Source organism: Taudactylus pleione, unplaced genomic scaffold (assembly GCF_031769625.1).
Source record: "Taudactylus pleione unplaced genomic scaffold, aTauple2 ptg000465l, whole genome shotgun sequence".
NCBI classification, from domain to species: domain Eukaryota; kingdom Metazoa; phylum Chordata; class Amphibia; order Anura; family Myobatrachidae; genus Taudactylus; species Taudactylus pleione.
Genome location: NW_028284867.1, coordinates 649,946 through 666,063, shown reverse-complemented (window position 1 = coordinate 666,063; position 16,118 = coordinate 649,946). Strand labels below are relative to the sequence as shown.

Genomic DNA, 16,118 nt, shown 5'->3' with positions numbered 1-16,118 from the left:
GAGACAGAGTGAAAAGTGATAAGAAAGTGATAAGGTGCCAGCCAATCAGCTCCCAACTGTCATTTTTCAAACACAGCCTGTGAGTTGACAGGTGGAAACTGATTGGCTGGCACCTTATCACTTTCTTATCACTTTTCACTCTGTCTCCTAACACTGCTTAGTAAATAGACCCCTGAATGTACTATTCAGCGCCTTTCAATGCTGCCACATCTTAATTGGTTTCGGCTGCTGGACTTAAAGCGGCAATTATAGTCAAACGGCAATTATATTTAGGCATGTTCCGTATCATATATAATTGACCCTTTAAATCCAATGTCCAAAACTGCAACTGACAAGGGGGCTTTGAAAAGTGCAGCATAGTAAATGTAGTCCTTGTGTTATGAGGGAACAAAATGGCTGCCAAAGAGCCACACTTTGCTTTTTATGTATGTGTCAGGATTCAAAAGTGTATAAATAGAAAATCATTTGTACCAGTGAGGGAAAGTGTCCTTTGGCCCACATTCTCATCATAGAGTTGTATGATTCAACACTATGGACCTGATTCAGACCAGCTCGCTAGCGCTGTGAGCTCGCAAGCGGCCCGATGGCTTGCGAACGAGCATGCTTCATTCTGCGCGTGCGTGAACTACTCTGTGCGATCGCAGGCCGCTCGCTCGCCCTGCAAAGACAGCCCAGTGAAATGAGTGACAGGAGAGGCCGTTTGTGGGTGGTAACAGGCACTAATAAAGGGGGGTTGGAGATGCGAACGCAGGCGTGCCTGAGTGTTTCAACGCCCTTTTTAAGACATGCATAATTAACAGGCAGCGTCATAGTACACGTCACATGCCTGTTTTTTACACTGAAGTCCTCGCAATGCTTGCTGCAGGGTAAGGCAACCACAAGCGCTGCGATCGCTACCGATGGTGCTCGATGTAAGAAATGTTTTAACACACTTCCTGGAGATGACGTGCGCTAGTGGTCGTCTCAACATACGCTAATGGGTGTCTGCATACACAGAGCGATCGCTCGCACAGCCAAAATGGGTTTGCTAATGCCTTGGCGAGCGATCGCTTCAGATGTCGTCATCTTGAAAAATTTGCATACGCTGGACGCGAGCGATCGCATCTAGCGAACGGATCTGAATCAGGCCCTATGTGTCTTTTGCTTGCAGTAGCACACAGATATATACAATTGTAACATTAGATGTATTAAATGTTGCTATTCACACATTCTCATGCAGAGAGAACAATAAACATTTTACACATTGTTAAGCATTGTAGGTCATAGAAAAAGATCTAGAATCCAATGGTTATAATTCCTTTATTAATAATAATAACTTATGGTGCATACACAAGGAGCGATAGCTATCATCCAGCACACCACTAAATCACGGACTATGGGGCATATTCAGTTTGGAGCGAAAAGTCAGTTGCCGTAGTTTTCACCGTCATCGCTGGTTTCTGGTGCGAAAAAGTACCGCGTGCGTGCCCGCGTATCACCATATTCGATTTGAAATAGGCAAAAATGGGACCCGGTGAATTCGTAATCAGCTAAAAGTCCTGTCATTTTGGGGGAAATCAGCCCGACGCCCCCTCCCCCAAAAGATGCTATGACATGGGGGTTAACTTTGGGTAAAGGTATGTGGGGGTCTTTAAATGGTCTCAATAGCTGCTGTTTTGCGTTTTTAAGAAGGTGGTGAAGAATAGCATTAAGGAAGTTTTTTTTTAAATAAGTAGCCCCATCAAATTTGGGGTATATGAAAAAGGGTGCAAGGATATTTTAAAGTTGCTAATGTGAAGTTTTAAAATACGGAAAAAATCCACCTGCCGCAACTACCTGCAATGAAAAAAAAACCTGGGGCAGAATTGGGGACCCCCCTCCCCCCTGAGTCTATTTCACTAGTTTAGAAGTTTGTCCCCCAACTTTGGTTTTTTTTTCACCCCCAAAAGTACTTTTTTGGGGTGTCCTAAGGTACTTTATTTAAAAAAAAATTAACATAGAATACCTTTGGGGGACTGTCCAAAGGGTGCAGGGTGGTTTTTGACAGTCTGCACCCCAAAACCCCAATTCTGCACTTTTTCCCCACCACCTATTCATAGGTGATACTTTTTCGCCAGGTCTGATGCATTAACTTTTCGCACCGGCGAAAAGTCGGACAAATTGAATACAGGGATAAGAGGAATTGACGCAAAAGACGTCATCTGCGAAAATGTTTAGCTGAGAACGGCTTTTCGCTCCTAATTGAATACGGCCCTATAGCGACCCGCGATCAACGATCGCGGGTCCCTACAGTAACCTGCTCCATATCGAGCAGGTTGGCCTGCATGCACGGCCGATAGACGATATTGCTATTATCCATACATGCCCGCACATCGCTGGTTGTTGGAAGGGGCCAAAAAATGAACAATATCGTTCAAATTGTGCATTATATTCGCTCCGTGGGTATGCACCATTAGGCAATGATGCCCCCTGTTGATATTATAGTACTAACACATGGACCATTTTTAGTGAGATCATATTCTCCCTGCCACGCCCACCACACAGGGTATAAACTAGGTTTACAGGTGTAACAACCTGGCCTCGTGTGAAAAGCATAGTCGGGCTGCGTGTCTTCCATTTGAATCTTTAGACCGTTGCCGGGAACAGGGGTCGCTAGCGTCATTGTTGGTGGCCTGGGGGGATAGTGTGAGTGCACGACGTGTCTCCTGCCTAAAATCTCTGGTCTCATTTCGAGAGGAGGGCACCCAGAGTGTGATTTGCCGTAACACTTGCTGCATCCCGAAGAGAGCATAGCAGCTTAACTGCAGTTTTTGGGCATAGTTTGTATAGTTTATATTCACATTAGTATCCATATTAATACAGTGTTTTTTTTTTTTACTTTACTAACATCTTTTTGGTTGGTTACTTATATTCATTAATACTTGTACAGGTACTTACCCATATACATATCGTTAGATAAGGTGATTTATACTGTTTTCAGTTATACTTCATAATATTCAGTGTGTTACTTATATTCCGATAATTAGTTGTTTATAATCATTTACATACACCTTTTAAAACTTCTCATAACAAGTAACCTTAATTGGAACGACTGTCTTGCATGGTGTAATTAACCTTTTGTATCCAATTAACTTAAACTCAACTGGTTACACATTGCTCTTTAATTCCTCGCTCTTTTCATAATTCAATATAAATATATATATAAAAACTTCTTGTTTTGTATATTATTCCGTCCAATACAATATTATGAGATAAAACTGGGTGTGCCGTAGCTCACTTTCAGAGGAGGAATGTGTGGCGAGAATCCAAATCCGATTGGTCAGCTGCAGCGTTCATAGTGAGGAGCCCACCCGCTAGCCAATACCAAACAAAGTGTTACACCTATGCGTACATGTACTGTGCACCAATGAATCTGTATAATCATGTGTGAGCGTATTGTGTACCTTGTTAGGTGTATGTGCATCACGGAAACTGGAGGGATTGGGTGAAGTGAAGAATAAAAAATACAACTAAAGTCCTAACAAAAATAAAGAAATAAATGAAAATACAAAAAAAAAATAAAAAATTATGAAATAACTCCCAATATGTTCTGTGATAACAGATTATATGAGTTCTCTGCTTTGCGAAATAAAAGTCTTAATAAACACTGTCCTAAATTACAAATGGGGATGGTACAGTCCCCAAGTAGTAGTAGTAGGTACAGTGCATCCGGAAAGTATTCACAACGCTTCACTTTTTCCACATTTTGTTATGTTACAGCCTTATTCCAAAATGGAATAAATTCATTTTTGTCCTCAAAATTCTACACACAATACCCCATAATGACAACATGTAAACAGGTTTTTTGAGATTTTTGCAAATTTAAGAAAAAACAAAAACTAAGAAATCACATGTACGTAAGTATTCACAGCCTTTGCCATAAAAGCTCAAAATTGAGCTCAGGTGCATCCTGTTCCCACTGATCATCCTTGAGATGTTCCTACAGCTTAATCGGAGTCCACCTGTGGTAAATTCAGTTGTTTGGACATGATTTTGAAAAGGCATACACCTGTCTATATAAGGTTCCACACTTGACAGTGCATGTCAGAGCACAAACCAAGCATGAAGCCAAGGAATTGTCTTTAGACCTCAGAGACACGATTGTCTCGAGGCACAAATCTGGGCAAGAGTACAGAAAAATTATCTGCTGCTTTGAAGGTCCCAATGAGCACAGTGGCCTCCATCATCCGTAAATGGAAGAAGTTCGGAACAACCAGGAATCTTGGACGGCCGTCTAAACTGAGCGATCGGGGGAGAAGGGCTCTAGTCAAGGAGGTGACCAAGAACCCAATGGTCACTCTGTCAGAGGTACCGCATTCCTCTGTGGAGAGGAGAACCTTCCAGAAGGAACAACCATCTGTGCAACAATCCACCAATCAGGCCTGTATGGTAGAGTGGCCAGACGGAAGCCACTCCTTAGTAAAAAGCACATGGCAACCCGCCTGGAGTTTGCCAAAACGCACCTGAAGGACTCTCAAACCATGAGAAACAAAATTCTCTGGTCTGATGAGACAAAGATTGAACTCTTTGGCATGAATGCCAGGTGTTATGTTTGGAGGAAACCAGGCACCGCTCATTACCAGGACAATACCTTCCCTACAGTGAAGCATGGTGGTGGCAGCATCATGAAGTGGGGATGTTTTTCAGTGGCCGGAACTGGGAGACTAGTCAGGATAGAGGGAAAGATGAATGCAGCAATGTACAGAGACATCCTGGATGAAAACCTGCTCCAGAGCACTCGACCTCAGACTGGGGCGACGGTTCATCTTTCTGCAGGACAACGACCCTAAGCACACAGCCAAGATATCAAAGGAGTGGCTTCAGGACAACTCTGTGAATGTCCTTGAGTGGCTCAGCCAGAGCCCAGACTTGAATCCGATTGAACATCTCTGGAGAGATCTGAAAATGGCTGTGCACCGACGCTTCCCATCCAACCTGATGGAGCTTGAGAGGTGCTGCAAAGAGGAATGGGCAAAACTGTCAAAAGATAGGTGTGCCAAGCTTGTGGCATCATATTCAAAAAGACTTGAGGCTGTAATTGCTGCCAAAGGTGCATCAACAAAGTACTGAGCAAAGGCTGTGAATTCTTATGTACATGTGATTTTATTTTTTTTATTAAATTTGAAAAAAAATCTCAAAAACTTTTTACACGTTGTCATTATGGGGTATTGTGTGTAGAATTTTGAGGACAAAAATTAGTTTATTCCATTTTGTAATAAGGCTGCAACATAACAAAATGTGGAAAAAGTGAAGCGCTGTGAATACTTCCGGATGCACTGTATGTAGAATTGTCCCAACATTAGGAGAACATTCCCCAAGCAGACATGTTCACACTCAGTACCAGGCAGAAATATTCTCCTGCTGGGGTTGATGAGGTTACGCTTCCGCCTGGATATGATGCATTGAAGCTGTACCAGAGTGATAGAACCATGAAATTCTATTTTAGCACAAACCTCAAAAAGTTTTTTTCCTTCCGATAGTACAGTGGTTCTCAAACTCGGTCCTCAGGACCCCACACAGTTGACGTTTCCAGCTCACCTAGCAGGTGCACAGGTGTAGTCATTACTCACAGACACATTGTAAAAGGTGGAGCTAATAATTTCCCTTTGATTCTGTGAGGAGACCTGGAAAACATGCACTGTTTGGGGTACTGAGGACAGAGTTTGAGAACCTGTGCGATAGTATAACTAAGTCATTACAGAAGACCTCAGGGCCAACTCAGTCATGATTACAGAACAGCCCTCCGGAGCCTGGTATTACTATAAGACTTACTAATTCTTACTCATGCCAAATTACTGCCATTACTTTATCTTGTTATTAGCATTACGGTACAGGTTACCGATTCATTTCTAAATGCTCGGTCCAGCAGCAAATTTCGACTTTCCCCTTTATTACACTGAAACCAGATTACCAAAATGTGCTCTAATCCAGGTTCACAAACTCATCCTTTACAGTCCAGGTTTTAAGGCTATCCATGCTTGAGCACAGGTGACTTAATTAGTACCTCAGTCCATTTGATTTAACCATCTGGATTCAAGCATGGTTAGCCTTAAAACTTGAACTGTAAAAGCGGAATTTGGGAAACTCTAATCACGTTTCTACTTTAGCCATGTTTATAATGCTCAAACAAAAATGGCAGCTGCTCAATCAATCTAGCAGTACTAATCAGGTGCATGAAAGGGAGGGGTCATACTAAGTAGAAAAAGGAGGGGTGAGCGTTTGGGCGTAGGGCCCCCGGGACTGGTCTGGCTGGGCCTCCTCAGGGCATCACCACTTATTACACATAATTGCTTTTCACATCACCTTTTATGTTTGTTTATTATTCATGTATTTTTTCACATATATTTTAACCTCTCATTCCACACTTAATGATTACACACACACACAGCTATACTTTACACTGCACTGTCACTCTTTTTCCATTTTCGTGTGATGCCGTGGGGGGATCCTGGGCTGGACGTTTTTTGGGGTGCACTGCGCCCCGGACGTGAACCCCTTAGTGTTAGGGACTGCTGGTAACAGAGAAGCCGTGACGTGGCCCAGCAGCCTCCCATGTATTTGCAAATGCATGCAACTAATATCTCTGAATTTCTATGACCATATAGTCTTCATATATTGTTGCAGGTATTATTCAGTGTGCTGAGGTACAATAGGGGGTTAAATCCCCCTCCTTTTTCTTCATGTTTATAATGCTGTTAGGCCTCTTCGGGAAATCTGTAACCGATCATTTGTAACGAACGTTTCAGCCCAATGGCTTTTCAATTAGATTCAGTGAAGGCGATGTCGGCCACGATCGCCTGCTTCGTTCTGATGTGATTAATTCCTGCTGCACAAGTGCTCCTTTGCGCATGTTCAAACTTTCTCTCACGCGCACAAGTTTTCAATTTCTGGCTCAAACCATTGAATGGTTTCCACACAATGGTTACATGCCAGTTAGGCATGTAACGATGGTGGCAACAATTCAATCTGGGCCTTTTCGGTGGCCATCTCTAGAATCACTTTAACCCTGAAGAAGCCCAGCAACATGGGTGGTGAAACGCGTAGGTTAGGATTACCTCTCAAAAACTCATGAACTTAAGTTGATTTGTAGCAGGTTTTTCCCAAACCTCAAAAAAAACCTCTGCGTATTCATTTACAAAAAGCCTCCATTCTTGGCTAAGGCAGAGGAGTAACTAAAAGACAGAAAGGCTTAGATCTACAAAAAAAAAAAAAAAAAAAAAGGAAGGAAGGAAAAACAAAATGGGAGAACCTCCCCGATTTCAGAGATGGCACACCAGTAGAAAACATCCATACGTTCATCAACTTATGGTACCATATAATTAAGCACTATACTACTGGAACTTATAACAGAATTTCTTGTGGGACACCCAATATATTTGCAGCAAGTCTTCTAAACAACCACACGGGAACTGGTCCCTTATTAACAGAGACGGCTCTACAAGGTCACTGACTGATATCATTGCGATCGATCATTCAGAGATATTGCATTTTTTTACGTTGTTTGTATATTTATCACATTTTTTGTGCATTGTAGTGTAAGTTAACGCTACGGTGCCACGAACACTTTGTGGCACATACTGTATAAATAAACAATAGTAATAATATACACCACAGGCAGTAAATGCAATTTCAGCACGGAACTACCCCATTATAAAAAGGCCTAGCATCAAAGGCGAGGCTGATGGACATCAGAAACCAGGTCCAGGGAGAGATGTCCCATTCTGAGGCTGGATGATTTGCTGCTACACTCTTCTACATAGTATGGCGGTGCAAGTGGAGCCCAAACACAGATAGTTTCTGATGTTAACTAACATTTCTACTTGTTTGAAGTAAATTTGCTACCAGACACTCCAAGCAAGGGATTTGAACACAAACCCTTCAATACCATTTCTTACATTTAACTTGTGAACTATGTTTTTTCTGCACCTTGTCATTCAGTTAAATCCCTCTGTATTGAAACCATTCATTTCTCAGCATACTATAACCAGGAATCGAACTCTCAACCTCAGTTACTAAAGTCAGACACCTAACACGTGTAACTATTTACTGCTGCATAGGAAGCTTTGTAATTCTAAGTATCTGAAGCTAGATGTAACGGTCAGTTTAAACCACTGCAGCTCAGCAGATCTATATGGCTTGCATAAACACAGAGGAATTTAACTGAAGGTGAACATATCTTCTGTATGTATGGACTTGGGCACCAGAGCCAATAAAACGAGCCTGCTTGTCTGCCAATTCCCCAAATCAGCTTTATATTTACCAAACTTGGTTGTTTCTTTTACATTTGTTTGCACCATTAATACAAATTGGGCTCTCTTAATAAAGATGCTGAAAGAGCGTTGCCTTGGGCCCTCCGTGTTAGGGAATACCCCCTTAGACTTACATTAACGCTACTATTACTTTTTTTCAAACTTCCTCTTTTTCATAAATATCCACTGTGGCTGGGGAATGCTTGGAGTGGGCTGAGGGGGGGGGGGGGCGCAGTCTGCTCGCAATGCCGGATCGCTTCCAGGGAAACCCAGAGAATCCCACTGGAGGTAAGGACCGCTGTTATTTACAGCATGGAGCAGGGTTCCCCATGGATGAAAGATAAAGGGAAGTCATGGAAAGGATACGATATCAAGGCAAGAACCATGAAATAAATCAGTAATCAAAATAATTTATTTATACATTGGCCATTAATCATGCCCCTGGCAGTACATTAATATTCATGATAATCTACAGTCACAAAAGATGGTCGACTTTATGCTGGACTGTAGAGGTGAATACAGAATAACCACCCTACGCGGCTTTGATGGCCAGTAGCTGGAGCATGTTGACATGTCTTAGAAGTAGGGGAGAACAGGTACATCCTTCTTCTTACTGCTCAGGGCTTTGCGTTTTGTGGGAGTGACATCTCTAGACATTTTAAATACATAAAATGCCCCATCGATAAATAATTCCGCAGAAACTCAAGAAATGCGTTAGCTCAATCATTTCAGATCCAAAACAATTTTAGTCTGTTTTAAAGTTCAACAAAGGGAAAAAAAAAAAAAAAGGAGGGGGGAATAAACTGCAGACGTGTGTTGTCTTCACGCAATAGTTTACAGTAAGCATCCAGGCTGACGCACCGACACACCTGAGAAGAAGAAGCACACATCAAAGATACAACTGTGAAGGGGCATACACATTAGACGATGGGCTGTATGAACAATATTGGTGAAAGATTTCCCTTGAAACTTCTGTAGTGCAGGACAAACTATATTGGATGTACACACTGATAGATATCTTTCAGTAAAGTCATCCTGCCACATCTCTGAACAGTCAATTCTTGACGATATCATCCAAATTGGTCTGCATGTACGGACGACCAAAGATAAAGTTATCGTCCAGCGGGAGCGCAGATTGTTGTCGTTCACTGCATACCACACTTTAACGATACATCGTTGAACGATATCGTTAATATCGTTTATAGAAATCGTCTCGTGTGTATGCCCCTTTAGTGGTACATTTTCACAGTATACGGTCAGAAGAAATAAAAAAGGTTGCAATCTATAATGGAGGACTCTAGTGGCTGTTTCATTGACCTCTAGGCATCTTTGCCACAAGTTCTAGATTACTAAACAGGGAAGGCAGACTCTTCAAACTAAATTAATACAAGGGTGGCGTTCCTTTCAAATTCTTGCCATAGTAAGGGGCCCTAAGCCAGACATACAACTGGCAAATCCAGCCGCTAGGGCCGATCGCCGGGCACCTAGATCTCTCTACAGGCCGGACATGCGGATTAAACAGATTAGCGCGGTTAGATGATCATACACACAGTCATTGCCTGACAGCACCTACTATCTAATAGCCAACAATCAGATTTAGATCGGGACCCACGACCTTCTCATGTCCATATGCATGACGGTATATGTCAATAGGACAATTAGGCTTAAAACGGTTTAGGCCCATTAACCCTCATCCTTTTGGATAAAGTGACATGGAATTAATATGAATATATGTATTAGAAATGTCTAAAAGAACTCATAAAATACTTAGAAGTACAACATACGGAAAAGCTGCAAACAAAATGCATATGGATACCAAGTCCTACAGACGTCTGCACCTGATATATATTACTTATATCTGCATGGAAGATGTTACTGGCACAATGACAGCCGGCAGGCTGGTTGGAGATCATTCAGTGTAATGACGTCTGTTCCAATACACAGAGCAGATCACACTTACTACGAAGAAGTTTATTCTTCATCTTCCGGGAGAATCCCCAGCTCTTCATCTGTCCACTGTGACGGGTCAGGATATGGAAAATGACCCTATATATAAAAAAAAAAAAAAGAGAAAATAGAAAATCAAACTCTAACCAGAATTTGGTAGCCTCAAAGATTTAGGGCATCAAGTCACTCCCTGCGACAATCAACTTATTATTTTTTTTTTTAAGTATAGGATCAAAGCAAAACACTTAAAGGTGCCTACACACTAGGCGATGTGGTCACGATGCGATATAGTGTCAGATTTCCCTTGATCTCTCCCCGGCAGCCGTGGGCACGGTTTGGAGTTTATATAGAAAAATAAATAAATAAATAAAAAACTGTCCAAATTAACCCACGTTCTATCGTACATCAAGCTATTTCCAGTGCATCATGTCTGAGATTTTCAGATCTTGCCTGCAGCAGGCAAGATCTTTAGATGCCATGTACGACCAGCGGGTACGCGCATCGGCATCGTGAGTGGACACTCACGATTAGGACATATTTTACACGATCTCTTGTTCCGATGCGTCGGAATTGGGTGGATAGTGTCAAAAAAAAAAAAAAAAAAACCCACCTAGTGTGTAGGCACCTTAATACACACATTAAAATTGGATGTCAACCCTTTTCCCAGAATCAGTTGCGAGACACTGAACCATGGAGGATAGATCTATTTTACGACCTGTGCTGCCGCTTTGGATGCTGCTTCTCTGGAGCTCGCCTTAATCAAAGCTACAGAGATAAGGCCACAGTACAACTCCTACTTGTCTTTGAAATTATTACAACCAGGACTTTTGTAGATGTCCTTGGTGTGGTGGATTGCCAGAAAGGAAGGTTCGCCCTGTCCACGCATTGCCAACGTGAGCATGAACAGGGTGGAAAAACACCAAGGCACCAAGATTTATCTGTATCCACTGTCCAAAGTATTTTCCAGGAGACCCGCTTCACAGTCCTGCAACCCCTCCAAGCCATAATCAGCTCCACAGGGACGGCAGCCGGAGCCCAGGGCAGCAGTCTTCCTACTACCAGTACTCAATGCGTCCAGGTTTACACTTCAAGTCTTGGAACTCCTGAAGACACCATGTGAAGGTCCTCTGAGGGACGCCGTCAGCTGGGACTATAGTGTAGGGGTTTGTCCTCCGCAGCTACTTTACTGGATCACCGTAGTGGGGGAATCCTCAGTCACTAAACCGTAGCTCCAAACAATAGGTTTAAATATTCCCTTCAGTGTTTGTGCGAGTAGAGGAACAGTGGATATTGTCACCCCCACTGTGTTATGGCTGGATAATATCCATATAGAGCCAATGATCAACAATGATTGCAGCGGTTTGATGAACACATTGTTAGCAATGAAAACAGTAATTGTTAACTATGATGGGGGGGTGGATGCACACAGAAGCTTTGAGGGTATTTTGGTCTCCATTGGCTGAGATGGCTGTGGAACTCCCCATACTGACCAGCCTTAAGGCCATATACCCAATGCCATTTCTGATGTGCTTTTAAATGCTAAGATAATTCATGCAATGTTAGAAATTATTGGTCTCACCGCACTTCCACCCTCCACGCCACGTCCGGTACATTCACTGAGGGGGATCTATACACAACCGTTCTGGTATGGTTCCCACCAAAATGGCGACAGGTTCCATCTGCCCTCTGAAGCTCTATGATGCCGCTGTCATGGCGGCTGTGTGGGAGCGAGACTGATCAGAAAGGTCTGAATACGTCACTGCCGAGTGAGAGCTTGTTACTGTACATGATGGATGAGGAGAGTCTAGGAGCTGCTCTACAAAAACTATGGAGCAAGTGAGGCTTACCCTGGCCTGCATGGTGATGTGGACCCATCGCAGAAAGCAGATGTCATACAGCAGCTGATAGAACTGGCAGAGTCTAGCCTACTGTCTGTACAGAAGTCCAGTTTACTGTCAGTCCTTAATGGGCCGTCATCATCCCTCCCTCATTCTCCCATTGGCACAATTCAGGTTTGACACGTCTTAGTCAGCTGGTGGAGGATGGTGGTGTTCTTCCTTTCCCCACTCTTCAGGAGAAAGGACACTTGCCAAAAGGGGAAATATGGCGGTACTTTACGGTAAAGCATTTCCTACAGAAACTCCTCCGTAAGACCTCACTTTCCAGAGCTCTTACTCCTTTTGAATTGCTGTGTACTCCTCATCAGCACCAAAACATACCCTTTCTGATGTATATAAACTACTGGCTGACATACAGTACGTTTCCTGCCTACCTTTGTCGCTAGCTGGCACAAGGAACTGGGACGCACTCTCTTTGAGGGACAATGGAAACAAACCTTTTTATACCCCTACGTTTCCTCACAAAGCCTCTCAGTAGTTGAGATGCATTTTAAATTCATCACACGGTGGTATAGGTGCACGAATGTTCTCAGCAAAATGCTCCCAGGCTTACCGGACGCCTGTTGGCCATGTTGACAGGCGCCGGGATCTCCACTCCATATATGATGGTACTGCCAGAATTGTGAATTCTGGGACAAAGGCCCTCATTCAGAGGCGCTCGCAAAATGCGAGCGCTCGCTCTGAATGTGGGCGGTTGCTTGTCTTTTGAAGTGCGGCCTCCTGGTCGCTAGCTAAGCTGTGGGTTACCACCCACAGCTTTAGCAACCGACCAGGTTGATGGTCGCGATGGTCTTGACCATCGCGACCATTGGGGCTTGCGACAAGACCCTTGAGGTCGGGTCTCGGCAGCCGCAAGCCCCAGGGAGCTTCCTGCTCTGATCAAGCAGGAAGCTCCCCACTGACATCACTGCTGATGTCAGTGCGGCCGCCCACAAAACAGCTTGGTTTCAGATGCTTTATACATACATGGAGATGGATTATCTTGCCCTCTCTAGTCAAGACAGATATCAGGACTTTATCTCTGCCTGGTTTGCCTGGTTAGACTATAAAGACTCTGCTGAGTAGCAGCAGACAGAGGGATCCAACGCAATTTTGCTCCACCCTCCTTATATCTCTGTAGGCATCTGAATTCTACACCAATAATGGCCCTTCGCCATTTCCACTGCTACTTGTTTTTCAGAGGCGTTTATTTGGAATGCTTCGTGCTCCATCTAGACCACGATCTGTAAACTGCTAATAAAGTGTCAGCAGGCTGTGTAGCACCTTTATAGAAGAAAGTTATTATGCATTAATCTTTAATATTAGACAACTATATAGGGAAATAAAGAGAGGTTCAGTGCGCCTTCATAACTGAACAGTCATCAATGCAGCTGCTGTAATTATGTAACTACAACTGTGTAAAGAAAGAGTCCCTGGGGACTGTTCTCACCAAAACTGCATCTGGGTCATGCCAAAAATGCCACAGGATCCAAAACCACATGAAGCCGCCGATTAGCTCTGCCTGAAAGCTCTGAGACTTGGTCAATTTTATCATCCCTCTGTAACAAGGTTCTATGTGAACTTCGGATCCGGCACTAGAATGCACACAAAGAAACTCTGCATGATTACTTTCCCCAAATATGATAGTGTAGTTGTGCAGCAATAACTTAAACACAACATGCACACATCACAGTACCCACATGCACACATCACAGTACCCACATGCACACATCACAGTTCCTACATGCACACATCACAGTTCCTACATGCACACATCACAGTTCCTACATGCACACATCACAGTACCCACATGCACACATCACAGTACCCACATGCACACATCACAGTACCCACATGCACACATCACAGTACCCACATGCAAAATTATCACCAATTATGTCATTTAACTGATTAAAAATATATAATATGATAAAAAATTATGGACATTTTTAGAAGTATTGATATTTTACACTGTACTGTAAATTGCAGAAACCATGACACACAAATCCTTTTTTGACATACACCCTAAAACTTCCCCTCTCTCAAAAAGCACCCCAGACAGCGGGTCTCTTGTCTTTACAGGCAGCCCCCCAACCATCCCTCTAGTGACAGGCAGACCCCCAACCATCCCTCTAGTGACAGGCAGACCCCCAACCATCCCTCTAGTGACAGGCAGACCCCCAACCACCCCTCTAGTGACAGGCAGACCCCCAACCATCCTTCTAGTGACAGGCAGACCCCCAACCATCCCTTTAGTGACAGGCAGACCCCCAACCATCCCTTTAGTGACAGGCAGACCCTGACTACCCTTCTAATGACAGGCAGACTCCCAACCATCCCTCTAGTGACAGGTGGCACCCAACCACCCCTCTAGTGACAGGCAGCCCCCTACCATCCCCCTAGTGACAGGCAGCCCCCCCCCACCATCCCTCTAGTGACAGGCAGCACCCCCACCATCCCTCTAGTGACAGGCAGCTCCCCAATCATCTAGTCACAGGCAGCATCCCAACCACCCCTCTAGTGACAGGCAGCCCCCCAACCATCCCTCTAGTGACAGGCAGCACCCCCACCTTCTCTCTAGTGACAGGCAGCCCCCCAATCATCTAGTCACAGGCAGCATCCCAACCACCCCTCTAGTAACAGGCAGCCCCCCAACCATCCCTCTAGTGACAGGCAGACCCCCAACCACCCATCTAATGACAGGCAGCCCCCCAACCATCCCTTTAGTGACAGGCAGACCCCCAACCATCCCTTTAGTGACAGGCAGACCCCCAACCATCCCTTTAGTGACAGGCAGACCCTGACTACCCTTCTAATGACAGGCAGACTCCCAACCATCCCTCTAGTGACAGGTGGCACCCAACCACCCCTCTAGTGACAGGCAGCCCCCTACCATCCCCCTAGTGACAGGCAGCCCCCCCCCCCACCATCCCTCTAGTGACAGGCAGCACCCCCACCATCCCTCTAGTGACAGGCAGCTCCCCAATCATCTAGTCACAGGCAGCATCCCAACCACCCCTCTAGTGACAGGCAGCCCCCCAACCATCCCTCTAGTGACAGGCAGCACCCCCACCTTCTCTCTAGTGACAGGCAGCCCCCCAATCATCTAGTCACAGGCAGCATCCCAACCACCCCTCTAGTAACAGGCAGCCCCCCAACCATCCCTCTAGTGACAGGCAGACCCCCAACCACCCATCTAAAGACAGGCAGCCCCCCAACCATCAATCTAGTGACAGGCAGACCCCGATCACCCATCTAGTGACAGGCAGACCCCCAACTATCCCTGTAATGACTGGTAGCCCCCCAACCTTCCCACTAGTGTCAGGCAGCCCCCCAACTATCCCTCTAGTGTCAGGCGGCCCCCAACCATTCCTCCAGTGACTGGCAGCCCCCGACCACCCATCTAGTGGCAGGCAGCCCCCATACCATCCCTCTAGTGGCAGGTAGCCCCCATACCATCCTTCTGTTGCGGGGAGCTCCTTGCAGAGCATTACACTAACGATTCCCGGTACCGCCCTCTCCCCGACTCTCTTACTTGCGGACTCCAGGTTTGCTCCGCACTACTCCAGCAAATAGACGACTCCCAACCCTAAGAGCCCCTCCGAGCCGTCCCAGCGCCGCCATGACACCGGAGCAATGTCACCTCCCGGCGCTGATCCCGGAGCGCACTGACCGGGTCTCGCGATACTTCCGGGGGCAGGACGAACTCACTAGCACATAAGGGAGAGGGGGAGGGGGGCTGTACGACATCATAGGATACAAAAATAGTGTTATATCAACCCATTTTACCACTAATTCATCTAGCACCAATATATAATTATTATTTACTTGATTATTGAACTTACCAGATGATTATTATTATTTTTGTTTTTTAAATAATAGAAATGCTTCGGAAACAATAAAAATGCAATGATAGTCAATTATTAAATTATGTATTCATATTCAAAATGAATCACCTATTAATGTATGCAGAAATACAGGCATACAGACTAATGAGTGATCTAGCGCCTCCCCTTTACGTCTAATG

The 16,118-nt window shown here is 44.6% G+C and overlaps 1 protein-coding gene across 1 annotated transcript; it reads right to left on the bottom strand.

Annotated features, from left to right (window-relative positions):
- Window positions 1-8,661: 8,661 nt before the first annotated feature.
- On the bottom strand, window positions 8,662-15,778 carry NDUFB2 (NADH:ubiquinone oxidoreductase subunit B2). The gene is made up of 4 exons (XM_088448756.1): window positions 15,627-15,778; window positions 13,542-13,686; window positions 10,228-10,313; window positions 8,662-9,136 (listed from the first exon to the last, which is right to left on the bottom strand). The coding sequence occupies exons 1-3, from the start codon at window positions 15,713-15,715 to the stop codon at window positions 10,239-10,241; spliced, it is 309 nt and encodes a 102-aa protein (XP_088304882.1). The 5' UTR covers window positions 15,716-15,778; the 3' UTR covers window positions 8,662-9,136; window positions 10,228-10,238.
- Between the last annotated feature and the right edge of the window lie 340 nt (window positions 15,779-16,118).